The sequence below is a fragment of the Drosophila takahashii genome, chromosome 2R (assembly GCF_030179915.1).
Source record: "Drosophila takahashii strain IR98-3 E-12201 chromosome 2R, DtakHiC1v2, whole genome shotgun sequence".
Taxonomy (NCBI): domain Eukaryota; kingdom Metazoa; phylum Arthropoda; class Insecta; order Diptera; family Drosophilidae; genus Drosophila; species Drosophila takahashii.
Window position 1 is genome coordinate 34043525 of NC_091679.1, and position 14655 is coordinate 34058179.

The window sequence follows — 14655 nt, forward strand, 5'->3', positions numbered from 1 at the left end:
TTTTCGACACAAATATCACATCTTAAAGATAAAACTGGTGTAAAGAGTAGTTAATGCAATCATCTAGGCACTTATTCGAAGGTTTGGATTAATAAAACAAATATTGCACACATATTTCCACCGCTCGATGTCGACCAGCGAAGGCCGCTGTGGATTTGGCAAACGTCGGTTGGGCCAAGCTTCCCAATCTCCATCCTCCCGCAAGCCAGGACATCGAGAGGCTGCTCCGAATGCATCGTTTTCGTTCTGGAATCGTTGCTGAGGAATCCTCCTCACCGGCTAGCTGTTGGTCTTGCGTTTCTCCAGTGCCTTCCAAACCAGTTTCATTCGCTGCACGCAGTCGCGATGCTGGGACTCCCACAGCAGCGTTGTGAGACGTCCGACGGTGGCCACACCGTTCTCCGAGCTCCGAACCCACTGGAGCAGCAGCTGGTAAATCACCTGAATGCACAAGAAATAAAGTGTTAATTTAATGATATTAGTCATGCGTTCGAAATTTTCCAACTTGAATTCTGGGGGAGATTTCTATATTCATTTCTAAATTCAGCAATAGCCCTTACATTTTTTTGTAACACTTATTCACAAAAAATAAAACGTAGATGTAAGTTTTGAATCCCTCAAACAGCAATCTAATCTCATCCATGCAAGTAATCATATATTAAATGGAAGCAGTATCAGTAAAAGGGAATTTAAGTATTATATAAAATACATAACAGCCAATAATGTAAGCCAATTCAAAAAGTTGTTGAAATATGGCTATAAAGTGAGCTTTGAAAGTGATACTGCTGTTTTATATTTACTTTAAGATTTTATCTCAATCATAGGACCTTGCTTTATAATTTCTTAACAAAGGAACTTGAGTCATGCAAATTAGAAATTTTAAATTAGTCTGATGCGTCACAAAAGCCTCTTGCTTTGCATATTTAGAACTTTTTCTTTAAAACCAAAAATAATGTAATGATTGCAATTCAGTTGAATGCTATTCCTATTTGATGCAAATATGTTTTAGCCTGATTTAACTCCATTTCAAGTTGAAAAAGTTCAACAGAACTTCAGAAGCCTCACCTCTCGGATATTGCCGTGCATTTGGTGGTCGATTATGGCCTGATCGATTTGACCCTCCGACTGGCCGAGGTCCCGCATCACCTGCTTCCATCCCTCGCCCAGATGTGTGGCCACCGCGTCGAGCAAACGCACATCCGGCTCCTCCTGTGACTGCATCATGGTCACGATGCTGACCGTTTTGCGGGCGACATTGCAGCGCTGTTGCTTGCCCTCCGGTGAGGCGACTGCCTCGTCCGTGCAACTTCCCTTGCGCGAGCTACTGGCGCTCAGGTTCTGGTTGATGTTGTAGACGGAGCCGAAGTGCAGATTGCTGGCATTCGAGAAGTTCATGACCACCTGTTGCTGGGCGCTGTGCACGTTCATTGTGTTGTTCGTTTGGGCGCTGCTCAGGGTGCCCGGAATATTGGCGGACTGCACCACGTCCATGGAGTTGTAGTTGGGATCGCTGAGCTCGCGCAGCACGGATTCGGTGAGATCCGCGGAGGCGGTGGGCGTGCCAGCGGAGGAGGGCAGCGCCAGGGCTCCGCTGTTGTTGTTATCTTGCTCGCCGTCGTCGTCCACGGGCGCTGCATCTCTTTCCAGGCGTCCCTCCTCGGGGGCCGCTGGATTCTGCGCCGCCGCCTCCTTCCCGCCAAAGATTGTGGGCAACAGATTCCTGAGCTTCGACATGCCGTTCGCTGATAACTCGTCACTCTGAATGGGCTCTCGTCTCCGGAAATTCCACAGATTGGGGAGTTTTCTGCCTTTGTATTCTTTGCGATTCGGTGGTGGCAGGCCGATGATGGCACTGACTATCGATAGTCATAGCCGATGATTGCTGAGGAAATTAATCGAATATAAATATTACAACAAATAGTTTTGTTTGAAAACAAGTAATAGATTTCAGATTACTGCAAATAATTTAATTTAATAAATTAAATGCGTATCAATCATTTGTATACGAATTTAAAAAAAATTTGATTTAGTTATACCTTACAAAGTCACAAAGAATATTTCATGTCTCTCATTTATTTATACATAAGTTTTAACAAAAAAATCAGTTAAATAAAATTCAAAAAATGTATTTCACTGAAATTGAATTATGATAAATAAATTCACTACAATTTTGATAATCCCCAAAAGCCGGCAATGGATTTGGCCACAACCTGCCGATAGTTCGTTTGACAGTTCGCCTTAGCACCGAAAACGGCGACAACCCTACGCCCACTCCTGCCTATCGCCCATCTCTATTTGCCACGTTCGCTCATGTTCATTCACATTTTACTTGGAGTCGGTAACGTTGAGTTCCGCGTCCGTGGGTTCTGCCTTCCAATAGAAAGTCTGGGTGTGAATTTAACAAATTGCAGTGCGAAAAACAACCGCTATTGGCCGGTGATCCGTGCGGCGGCGTTATTGCAGCCGGAATTGCATAAGTTACGGCGAGCGAAAAGAGAGTGCACGGATTTACAGTTATGAAGGGCCGGCAGCGGTGGGCGGCGACGGCAGAGCAAGAAGAAGAGGCAGCAGCAGCGGCGGCGGCCGCAGTGGCAAATCAAAAAGAAAAGAAAGAAAATTCGGGCCGCTAATTTTCTTGAAATTTGTGTGCGCTCGGCGAAAAACAACGTGTTTTTCAATGGTTGATAATACACACGGGCGGCGCACTCGCGCTCACACACACAGCCACAGAAGGCGGCGACGTCGACCACACAAACATACAGACACTCACACAGAGGGCCTCAAAATCCCGTGCAGATGTGTGTGCGTGCATATATAAGCATATTTGTCCGATTGGAAGGCGCGCGTGCTGTTTTTTTTTTCATTTTTAACTTTCCTACTTTCGGCAGAGGGGGCGGAGGGCAGGCCCCGCCCTATGCCGGAAAAGAGGATCCACACAACCTTTCACCTGGCAAACATACGGCTCTGATTTCCGCATTTCCATACTCTCACACACACACACACACGCCCACGCGCTGCTCCACTTTGCCGATGCCGCTGCCGCTGCCACAAAAACAATTGTCCAATAAGTGGCCCGCATATGTTGCCCTCTCTACACTCGCCACCTCCCCGCCCACCCCTCCCTCATTCTCTATCTCGCTACGATAAATAACCGCAGACTTTCTATTGGGGATGTGCAGAATGCAGAATTACAGAACTACCCCACGAAATGCATTGTAGGGCATCCTGGCGATGCCACGATCTTCTGCATCCGCTAATTGCATTAATTCGAACCAATTGTTTTTCGGTTTTTCCAGCAGACACCCAAGTTATCAAACTGGATTTGGTCAAAGGAGAGTAAACTAGGCCGGATTTTTTGGATTTTACAGTACCGTAAGTTGAACAACCTTCGCCTAGGGTTAATTTGCATACTTTAACATTTTACACAAGTGTTTTGCCAAAAAAAAAAAACACCCATAACGGTTCCATGCCTAAAACTGACTACGTCAAGCTTTTCTTTTTTAATTCTTTGGGATCTTTGTATCGAAATTACAAAAACAAGAATCCATCCGATATGTGCATACCAATTTTGTATAGTTTTTTTTTTTAAGCTGAACTTTAGCGCATTGTTTTTGTGCTTTGTCTTCATTTGTCGACGTCAGCGTCGCTGCAGGCGTCACATACGAACGTATGTACGATGGTATTTGCTATGTAGGTATGTTGCTTGTTTTCGTTTTTTACCTGTGCCTTCTCGAAAGGTGCCAACACACATACAACCGTAGCCCGAAGAAGAAAAAGAGCGACACAGAAATGTGCAGGCATACAACCAGACATATATTCGTGTATACATACATACACTAGCACTCGATCGTTTTGTTGTAGTTGCCGGCTATCATCCGGTTTTATATGGAGCTGCTCCCCTGCTCCGTTAAGTTACTTCGTCAAGCTCTCGCTCTCTCCCTCTCCCTGTCCCTGTCGCTCGCCCGCTCTTCTTTTGACACATTTTTCATGCCCACCCGCAGGGGCGTAGGCACGGGGGATTTTCGGGGGTCAAACTCCAACGACAGAATAGTTTGAGATACTAGTTTTCTACTTAGGATTATTAGGAAATCCATTTTGGATATTTAATGAAGATGATCTAAATTAATCAGTAGACTTAAATATGATAGGTAAATTCCTTAAATATGATTCAAATTATCCTTAAAACTTCCTATCTGAATCAGGTTAAAAATAATCCTTAAATGTGCTGTACAATATTAAATTAAAAAGTATTCAAGTACTATTTATTTTCCAAGTAGCTAAACAAATAATTTCTGAATAAGAAATACTACAAGTATAATCTTATAAAACCCTCTCGATAGAAATCCTGCTACCGCCTCTGCGCGTACATACAAAGAGACATTCAATAGAGACAGCCATATCTTTGTTGTTCTTTCGGTGGAGAGGAAAATGTAGGCTACGAAAACTCGTTGGGCATTGATTTAGAAAACAGCTTTGGTCGAGCAAGTGCATGGTCTCTTCTTCGCCACCGTTGAGATCTCTCTCATTCTTTCTCTCTCCGTTGTCCCCAACCTTTCACCCAATCCAAATCCGACTGATAGCAGCTTATAAATGTTTCTGGACCTGCACTTTTCGTATGTGCGTACCCCGATATCTTGGTGGCGATCGGACGACGGGCTTATCAGCCGCCTGTACGGTACCGATAGCTATCACTCGGCACCAGAATCTGCCTGCGTGGCCCATTGCCGCGTCCACTTATCACCAGCGAAAAGCGGAGCCGGGCACTCATCTCGCCGATCCAAGCACTACGTGGCCTTACTTTCGGGTTCTAGCGCAGAAAGTCCGTCTGGAAACCGAGTCTATTTCGGTTTATCAGCGCCACAAAATCCATTTGACGCACCCCCTTCGGACACGCACTGTTTACAGTGGCGTCCCACGAAATCAGGTCTTCCGAACTGCTTGTGCTCTCCAGCAATCCAAAAAATAAAACCGAAAGAAATTTTACGTTCGTCTGCTTAATAAGTGCTGTTGATGAATTATTTATGAACCAGCTAGACTTAATGGATATTTCTGAGGGAAAACGGTGGTAAAATTAGACTTTGGGTTTTTTATAAACTTAAATCGCACATGGAAATTGTTCAGTATTATAGATTATCAAAAGTCTGAAATGAGTTCTTATATATTTTATATTTTTAAAAATGTAGAAAAATATAAAAAGCTACTTTCTTTATTTTATAAATTATTTTTTTTAATTTATTTTAACTTAACCTTTCTATTGTAAATTATTATGTTCTTATTTCATTTTTGATCTTGAACTATTTTTTCAAGCTGTTCTAGGTTTCGCTTCCCTTATTAATTTATGTTTTCATCAAAAGTTTTGACTAAAGTCACGCTGCATATCCAATGAATTATCTTAGTACTAATATATCAAATAAAAACACCTCTTAACGAGGTGAAAAACTAGTGACGACCGCACCTTCAACATACAAAAGTTCTGATATCAACATTTGTGACGAAAAATTATTACACTCGTCATTAAATAGACTTTCTAATATTTTCTCATTCGGCCCGCCCTAGCAAACTATTCCAACCTTTTTCCCTTCACAGGCATTTTCTATTGCAGCGTGCCGAATGAGAAAATATTTGAAAGTCTATTTAATGACGAGTGTAATAATTTTTCGTCACAAATGTTGATATCAGAACTTTTGTATGTTGAAGGTGCGGTCGTCACTAGTTTTTTACCTCGTTAAGAGGTGTTTTTATTTGATATCAGAAGTTTTTGTTTGTTTACTTTTGCTCTTATAGGAGCTAATATATACATTTAAATTTAAATTGGTCAATCATAATTTTTAAACTATTGTATTTTAACAAATTGAGTTAAAAAGGCGTTGAAGTATTTCAAAATACCTTTTAAACGAGGTATAGCACATGTCTGTACCTTTAGTAGTGTAGAACTTACAAACTAACGAAATTTAGCTATTTTTAGCTCTTTCCCGCTAAAGTAGCGGCTTTTTTCCAAAAGTCGTAGAACAAAAGATTCCTATATGGAACTCTTAAGTGCAAATTTACTGATTCCATGACCCTAAAATACAGTTCGGATACCCTCCCACAAAATTCAATACTCAGGGAGCGTTAATTGTTCGAGCTGGCAACAGTGGCTATTTTCGTATAAAAATAACTATTAAACGTGACTTTTTACAGTAATGTGTTATATACCAAAATTTAAGGAATCTCAAGGGCTATACAGTTTAAGGTTTTAAAGAAAATCGTTAGACCCGTTTTTGAGAAAAATAAAAAAAAGCTAAAAAAAAAGTTTTAAAAAATTGTCTTTTGTTCATATTTTTTTAACTATTACATTTACACAAATTGCATATAGAAGGCGTTTATAGCATTTCAAAATACCTTTCAAACGAGATGCAGCACAAGTCTGTAGCTTTAGTAGTATAGAAGTTACGGCTTTCCGAATTTTAGCTATTTATAGCTGTTTTCCCGCTAAACTAGCGAGTTTTTCCAAAAGTGGTAGAACAAAAGTTTTTTATATCGATGTGATGAACGTCATATCAAATTTTCAGAACTTAAAAAACATGTTTTGGACAAGTGGACAAGTGGACAAGTGGACAAGTGGACAAACTGACAAACAGAATTAAATTTTCATTTTGGGAAGAAGAAGAAAATCTTATTTTGGCTATAACTTTTGAACGGAGCGTCGGATTTTGACAAATGACCCCTCATTCGACGGGTATTTTCAAAAGGAATACAAGTAAATCATTGCGAGGGGGCATTTATCCCCACCGGCCCCAACAGCTCCAAATTTCTAAATTTTTACTTTTTCACTTTCACCGCTCTCTCTCCCAATCCAATTGATTTTCTTAAAGTCTTGGTATGCAATCCTTTAAGTTTTTGCAATACCTTTCGATTGGTGTATTACTTCTTACGATCTGACTATCACAGCAGATTTTCATTTCTTCGTGTATATATAGTAGTCGCCTTCGCACACTCTCCTGGTGCGCTTCGTCACTACATGGACTGCCGTCCATAGTGATTGACTGTAGCCAAGCAGCCACTATTTACGTACATATGTACCTTCTTATCAGCGGGTGGCATTCAAATGCGGGTCTTCGTAGGTCGCACTTATCAACTTCCAGTGGGTTTGGTAGCTCTGTGGGCAACTGACAACAGGAAGAGATGAAAAACGAAGCTGAACGGGGGCTGTATTAAATCCATGTTTGCCGAAATAATGATATTTAAACGTTTCCCTTATTGATTGATCGACCAACGTTCTGATAATCCCTAGAAACTTTTTAGTGACTAATCGCAGGCTTTATCGCCAGCTGATAAACAGGTTTCGTTCGTAGGTCCCCTATGGTGTAATAGTTTTGAGCACTACTTGATAAGATATCTCTAATTCTTCACTTTCAGTGTACTGTAAACGACTTGGAACGAAAAAGGACTCTTCTCTTTTTTTAAGTAATGCAAGCAGCAGCAGTGATGGAGGAAACTAACAACGGTGAGTGATTCTAAATTGAGAAATTACCAACCAATTACTAACCTGAAAACAACCGACAGCAACTACCATCGAGCAGCAGCCCATCGCCCTCATCAATGGCCAAGAGCAGGTGTCCAACGAGCAGCAACCATCATCGCCCACTTCGGTGGCCACGCCCACTAGCACCACTAGCGGCGGCACTGGCAATGCCACGCCCGCCTTCAGCTACGACGACCTGTTCCCGGCTCTGCCGGCCAACACCTCGGCGCCGTCGCAATCCGGAGCTTCCAGCTCGACGCTAGCCCGTGTGACGAGCTCCCAGAAAACGCAGGTAAGATTGGAGAATGAATCCCAGTAGATATATTTAAAGTAGAGCCCTGCATGAATGGATTCAATGAATTATGTTGAATTTTTTGTTGTATTAGAATGAATTAACAGAATTTTGAGTTTAATAGAATTGAATGAATTTTAATTTTGAGTTTAATAGAATTTAATGAATGAATGGCTTGAATTCCGATATAATTCAAACAACAATTTCTTTTGAAGAGGAAAGGGCCATCATTTTGTGATTAAAATGTTTGTAAAAAATGTTCCACTTTTTGTTCTTAAAAGAAGGCAAAAGCTAAATCTGGCAAATTCAAAAAATTTATGAAAATTATTCATTTGTTCATTCCATTCGAAATGAATTAGAAAAACATTCAATTTATTTCACATAGATTTGAATTAAACAAATCAGAAATTTCTTGGTATACTATGATAAAACAAAAATTTAATGATTCACGAAGGCTCTATTATAAACCCTAGTTGTTATAGTTAAAGTAGTTTACCTAAATCAAATTCATACTCTAATATTGCTTACCCAAATTCCAAATCCCATAGGTTTTGCATGTACCCTGCGAGGAGCGCAAGTCCACGGAGTCCGAGAAGTTCGGCGAGGGCGAATCGAAGCGGATTTGCCAGCAGATCACCAAGGAGACGGGAGCCCAGATCGAGATTGTGAGCGGCAAGAACCAATCGCTGACCTTCCTGATCAAGGGCAAGCAGAGCGAGCTGCTCGACGCTCGTCGCAAGATCCTGATGGGCTTCTCGACGCAGGCCAGTCGCCAGGTGACCGTTCCCCGGGAGCACTACCGCGTCATCCTCGGCAAGGGTGGCCAGCGGTTGCGCGAGCTCGAGCGCGTCACCTCCACGCGCATCAACATCCCCAGCCAGGGCGACGAGAGCGAGTTCATCACCATTGCCGGCACCAAGGAGGGTATCGCTCAGGCCGAGCAGGAGATCCGCCAGCTGTCCGCCGAGCAGTACAAGAAGTCGTCGGACCGCACCACGGTGCCCAAGATCTATCATCCCTTCATCGTGGGTCCCTACAGCGAGAACCTCAACAAGCTGCAGGAGGAGACTGGCGCCAAGATCAACGTGCCGCCGCAGCAGGTGCAGAAGGATGAGATCATCATCTCGGGCGAGAAGGACGCCGTCGCGGCGGCCAAGGCCAAGGTGGAGGCCATCTTCAAGGAGATGGAGAAGAAGTGCTCCACCGTTAGTGTGGAGGTGGCCAAGCCGCAGCATCGCTACGTCATCGGCCCCAAGGGCTCCACCATCGCCGAGATCCTGCAGTTGACCGGTGTGTCCGTGGAGATGCCGCCCAACGACTCCACCTGTGAGACGATTACGCTGCGTGGCCCGCAGGTGGCTTTGGGAAATGCCCTGACCGTTGTCTATCAGAAGGCCAACTCGGTCAAGTCGGTGGAGATCAATGCCCCGCACTGGATCCACAAGTACGTGATCGGTCGCAAGGGTGCCAACATGAAGCAGCTGGAGGAGGACTGCCCCAATGTGAACGTGAACTGCCTGGAGGACAAGATCAAGCTGGAGGGCGATCCCGAGAACGTGGACAGGGCTGTCTCCTATCTGACCGAGATCATCAGCAACTACGAGGAGAACTTCACGTTCGAGGTGATGACTGTTAATCCCTCGTACTACAAGCATATCATCGGCAAGGCTGGCGCCAACGTGAACCGCCTGAAGGATGAGCTGAAGGTTAACATCAACATCGAGGAGCGCGAGGGCCAGAACAACATTCGCATCGAGGGACCCAAGGAGGGTGTGCGGCAGGCGCAGCTTGAGTTACAAGAAAAAATCGACAAACTGGAAAACGAAAAATCGAAGGATGTGATCATTGACCGCCGTCTGCATCGTTCCATCATCGGAGCCAAGGGCGAGAAGATTCGCGAGGTGAAGGATCGCTACCGCCAGGTGACGATCACGATACCCACGCCCCAGGAGAACACCGACATCGTGAAGCTGCGCGGCCCCAAGGAGGATGTGGACAAGTGCCACAAGGATCTGCTCAAGCTGGTCAAGGAGATCCAGGAATCGTCGCACATCATCGAGGTGCCCATCTTCAAGCAGTTCCACAAGTTCGTCATCGGCAAGGGTGGCGCCAACATCAAGAAGATCCGCGACGAGACGCAGACCAAGATCGATCTGCCCGCGGAGGGTGATACCAACGAGGTGATCGTCATCACCGGCAAGAAGGAGAACGTGCTGGAGGCCAAGGAGCGCATCCAGAAGATCCAGAACGAGCTCTCCGACATTGTCACCGAGGAGGTGCAGATCCCGCCCAAGTACTACAACTCGATCATCGGCACCGGTGGCAAGCTTATCTCGTCCATTATGGAGGAGTGCGGTGGCGTATCCATCAAGTTCCCCAATAGCGACTCCAAGAGCGATAAGGTATGCGTGGTATACAACACTATTTCGTTTCCTTTATTATTTACGTTAATTTCCAATTCCAGGTAACTATTCGCGGTCCCAAGGACGATGTGGAGAAGGCCAAGGGTCAACTGTTGGAGCTGGCCAACGAGCGGCAGCTGGCTTCTTTCACCGCCGAGGTGCGCGCCAAGCAGCAGCACCACAAGTTCCTGATCGGTAAGAATGGCGCCTCTATCCGCAAGATCCGCGATGCCACTGGTGCGCGCATCATCTTCCCCTCGAACGAGGACACCGACAAGGAGGTGATCACCATCATTGGCAAGGAGGACAGTGTGAAGAAGGCCCGCGAGCAGCTAGAGGCGATCATCAAGGAGTGCGACGAAGTTACCGAGGGTGAGGTGGAGGTCGATCCCAAGCACCACAAGCACTTTGTGGCCAAGCGCGGCTTCATCCTGCACCGCATTTCCGAGGAATGCGGCGGCGTGATGATCTCCTTCCCCCGCGCCGGCACCAATTCCGATAAGGTGACGATCAAGGGCGCCAAGGACTGCATCGAGGCGGCCCGTCAGCGCATCGAGGAGATCGTCGCCGATCTGGAGGCGCAGACCACCATCGAGGTGGTGATTCCTCAGCGTCAGCACCGCACCATTATGGGCGCCCGCGGCTTCAAGGTTCAGCAGGTGACCTCCGAGTTCGATGTGCAGATCAAGTTCCCCGATCGCGATGCCACCGAGCCCGTTGAGGGTCTGACCAACGGAGGCGGTAGCGGCGAGAATGGCGGCGACGAAGGCCAGGAGGGCGGCGAGCAGGAGGCGGAGACCGTGGAGCCGGTGCGTCAGTGCGATGTTATCCGCATCACGGGCAGGATTGAGAAGTGCGAGGCCGCCAAGCAGGCTCTGCTCGATCTCATCCCCATCGAGGAGGAGCTGACGGTGCCTTTCGACCTTCACCGCACCATCATTGGGCCGCGCGGTGCCAATGTGCGCCAGTTCATGTCCAAGCACGATGTGCACGTGGAGCTGCCGCCCAGTGAGCTGAAGTCGGATGTGATCAAGGTCTCCGGCACGCCGGCTCGCGTGGCTGAGGCCCGCGAGGCGCTGGAGAAGATGATCGAGGACTATGAGGCTGATCGGGCCGATCGCGAGCTGCGCTCCTTTGTGCTCCAGGTGGACGTGGACACGGAGTACCACTCGAAGCTCATTGGTCGTCATGGCGCTGTGATTAACAAGCTGCGTGCCGATCACGACGTCAACATTTCGCTGCCCAAGCGGGACGATCCCAATCAGCGCATCATCTCTATTACCGGCTACCAGGCCAAGACGGAGGCGGCGCGCGATGCCATCCTGGAGATTGTGGGCGACCTCCAGACCCTTCATCGCGAGGTCATCGAGATCGATACACGCATCCACTCGCACATCATTGGCCACCGCGGACGCACCATTCGCAAGGTCATCGAGGACTACAAGGTGGGTTTTCAAAATGAGTCTTATTTGCATATTCCAACTTAGCTAGAATACTCTTGCTCTGTAAAAAACTTGTGTTATTAACATGTTAAATGTCAAAGTGTTAAGTTAAAAAAAAAGTTTTTTACACGACGTGATTTTTACACAAAGTGCTATTAACACAATGAGTTTTTAACAATTAAGATATCCTGGCCTAATATTGATTCTTCATTTTCCCTTCGATTCGTTAATGTCCATAAAATGTAATTATACCCGTTACTCGTAGAGTAAAAGGGTATATTGTATTCGTGCAAAAGTATGTAACAGGGAGAAGGAAGCGTTTCCGACCCCATAAAGTATATATATTCTTGATCAGGATCACTAGCCGAGTAAATCTAGCCATGTCCGTCTGTCTGTCCGTCTGTCCGTCTGTCTGTCTGTATGAACGCTGAGATCTCAGAAACTATAAAAGCTAGAAGATTGGCATTTTGCATGCAGATTTTAGGAATTCCTACGCAGCGCAAGTTTGTTTCAAAATGGTGCCACGCCCCCTCTAACGCCCACCATCGCTTATATACGATTTTAAAAATTTTAATATTTTGGAAAAGTAAAAATGCAGTTTTATTGTGTTTATCAATACCTATCGAAATGTAGAAGAAATTTTTCAAATCGGACCATTCGTTAAAAAGTTATGCGTGATCAACGTTTTCTATCTCTATCTCCATCTCCCTCGCACTCCCTTTACCTGAGTAACGGGTATCTGATAGTCGGGGCATCCGACTATAACGTTCCCTCTTGTTTTCATTTGTGTTAAATACACAGTGTGTAAACAACTCGTCGTGTTAATAACGCATTGTGTAAAAAACACAAGTAAGCTGTGTGTGCTAACAATTATTTTACACATTTTAACACTTTTGTTTTTGACACACATGTCAAACACTTTGGTCACACTGTAAAATACAATTTTACATGTTTTTAACATGTGTGTTAAATTCCGAACAAGTTGTAACAAGTTGTTACTTTATCTAGAATTCTATGCTAACAATTTATACTCTTTTTCTACCAGGTGGACATCAAGTTCCCATCTTCCGACGAAGCTCAAAGCAACCCCAATGCCGTGACCATCATTGGCAAGGAGGAGGACGTTGAGAACGCCAAGGAGGTGCTGCTCAGCATGGCCGAGGACTACGAGCGTGACTACTTGGAGAACTTGCCGCCATCGCCGCAGCCGCAGACGGTCGGTGCCTTCCTTTCTGGATCGGGATCTGGATCCGGCGCTGGAGGTGCCAGCGAGAACGGCTTTGTCATTAAGGACGCGCCGTGGGAGAAGCAGAAGCAGGCCAAGAACCTGACTGCGCCCAACACTCAGTCGCAGGAGGACTTCCCGCACTTCGCTGCTGGCGGGGCTCCGGTGGCCACCACGCCCATCACTTCCGTGTGGGGCCCCAAAAACTAAGTGCATCGGGCCGAGTGTCCCGATCGCCAGCAGTAGCAGCAATACAACTACACGTCGGGGTGCGCCGGGGATCGGATCTGGAGATGGAGATGGATGTGGATGTGGAGATGGACCAGGAGCTGGAACTGGATTATATCGGGCAGAGCAGCGGCAGTCGTGCGGACGTCTCTTTAGTCGAAAACTAGTGTCAAAAATAACGGTATAGGTTGTCTCCCAGGAGCTTTTCTACAACGCAATTTGTGCAGGTTAATTGAAAACATGAATGACAAAACAAGAAACTATTTTTGTATGATTTGATACAGGATCAATCAAAGAAACACAAAAACCCCCTACATATATGCTACACACACAACGACTCTTGAACACACGCTCACACACATGAAATTGCATTTATACAACATATAGAATACGAGAATCGAGAATCGAAACAGACAACTGACTCACCGCCCCCCCAGTTCCCAGTTCCGTTCCCCGATGTTTTGGCTAAACCCCCGGCCACTCTATACATACAACACTTAATTGCCAATTTCTTTTTATATAACCATTCTTCATTGCAACACATAATATTCTAATTAGTTGAAGCTCCCTAAAAGTAAGCAGAAAGTTCAGCAAATGGTTTGTTAATTGAATTGAAACTGACTAGCGAAAAACGTTCAAGAACGAAAGTAATTGTAAGCATAAAATGTTAATTATTTACATCTACCCTCTATAGCCCCCCGTTTTGATTATACCATACTCAGATCTTTCGTTTTCGGAATTTCCATTTCCCCCCTCCCCCGTATCCCAATTAAGTGATTATTATGATTTATGCGAAAGTAAATGTTAAATGAACGTTGATTGTATTGTAAAAACGTTTCTTACGTTGCGGGGCTAGAGTGGAAGTGGAGATGTCGATTTATTTGAACAGCAAATATACACCTTACTTATACATTAATTAACTATCTTTTCCGCACGTCTGCTCCTGTTCTCAAAACCCTCCAGCCATGATACCGAACCCCCTAAAACACACACCAACCCTATTCACATTTCAAAATGAGTACCAACATTTTAATTTTGTGCAATCCCCTTGATTTATATTAAATTGTTTTCGACTTATGTTTTCCACTTAACTAACTTCGTATGCGACGCGGTGTGGATTGTCAAAAAAAAAACAAAAAATGATATGGAACTCTTCCAGTACTTTGTACGAGTATCGGGTGTTGGTTTTTCAGTTTTCTAGACTCCTCACCGCGCAATATCAGACAGTTGAAACACAAAGTATGAGAAAAATTTTTAATTTTTTACTATTACTATTCAATAAAAACAAAAAACCATATAAAACCAATAAAAAACGTAAACGAATCGTATCTTTTTTGCCACTTTTTATTTTGTTTCATTTTGGTTTCGTATTTGGATTGCTTCTGTTACGTAAAAAAAAAGTATGATAACACCAAGAATAACAGACCTGATATTGTAAATTTTTAAAAATATACATACATATTTACAACAACTGCATTAGTAATTCTAAGAACGTAGAGAATACAAACGATATAAAATGTATATATTTTCCTATATTAACGGACAAAATCAAATGTACGAGA

The 14655-nt window shown here is 44.6% G+C and overlaps 2 protein-coding genes across 2 annotated transcripts; one reads left to right on the forward strand and one right to left on the reverse strand.

The window, feature by feature from the left end:
* Positions 1-133: 133 nt before the first annotated feature.
* imd (immune deficiency) lies at positions 134-1842 on the reverse strand. The gene is made up of 2 exons (XM_017159429.3): positions 1066-1842; positions 134-441 (listed from the first exon to the last, which is right to left on the reverse strand). The coding sequence occupies exons 1-2, from the start codon at positions 1732-1734 to the stop codon at positions 280-282; spliced, it is 831 nt and encodes a 276-aa protein (XP_017014918.2). The 5' UTR covers positions 1735-1842; the 3' UTR covers positions 134-279.
* A 427-nt stretch (positions 1843-2269) lies between these two features.
* Positions 2270-14421, forward strand: Dp1 (satellite-binding protein 1 Dp1). Its single transcript, XM_017159386.3, has 7 exons — positions 2270-2338; positions 3297-3372; positions 7399-7486; positions 7546-7796; positions 8345-10198; positions 10261-11643; positions 12686-14421. The coding sequence occupies exons 3-7, from the start codon at positions 7450-7452 to the stop codon at positions 13073-13075; spliced, it is 3915 nt and encodes a 1304-aa protein (XP_017014875.1). The 5' UTR covers positions 2270-2338; positions 3297-3372; positions 7399-7449; the 3' UTR covers positions 13076-14421.
* The last annotated feature ends 234 nt before the right edge of the window (positions 14422-14655 follow it).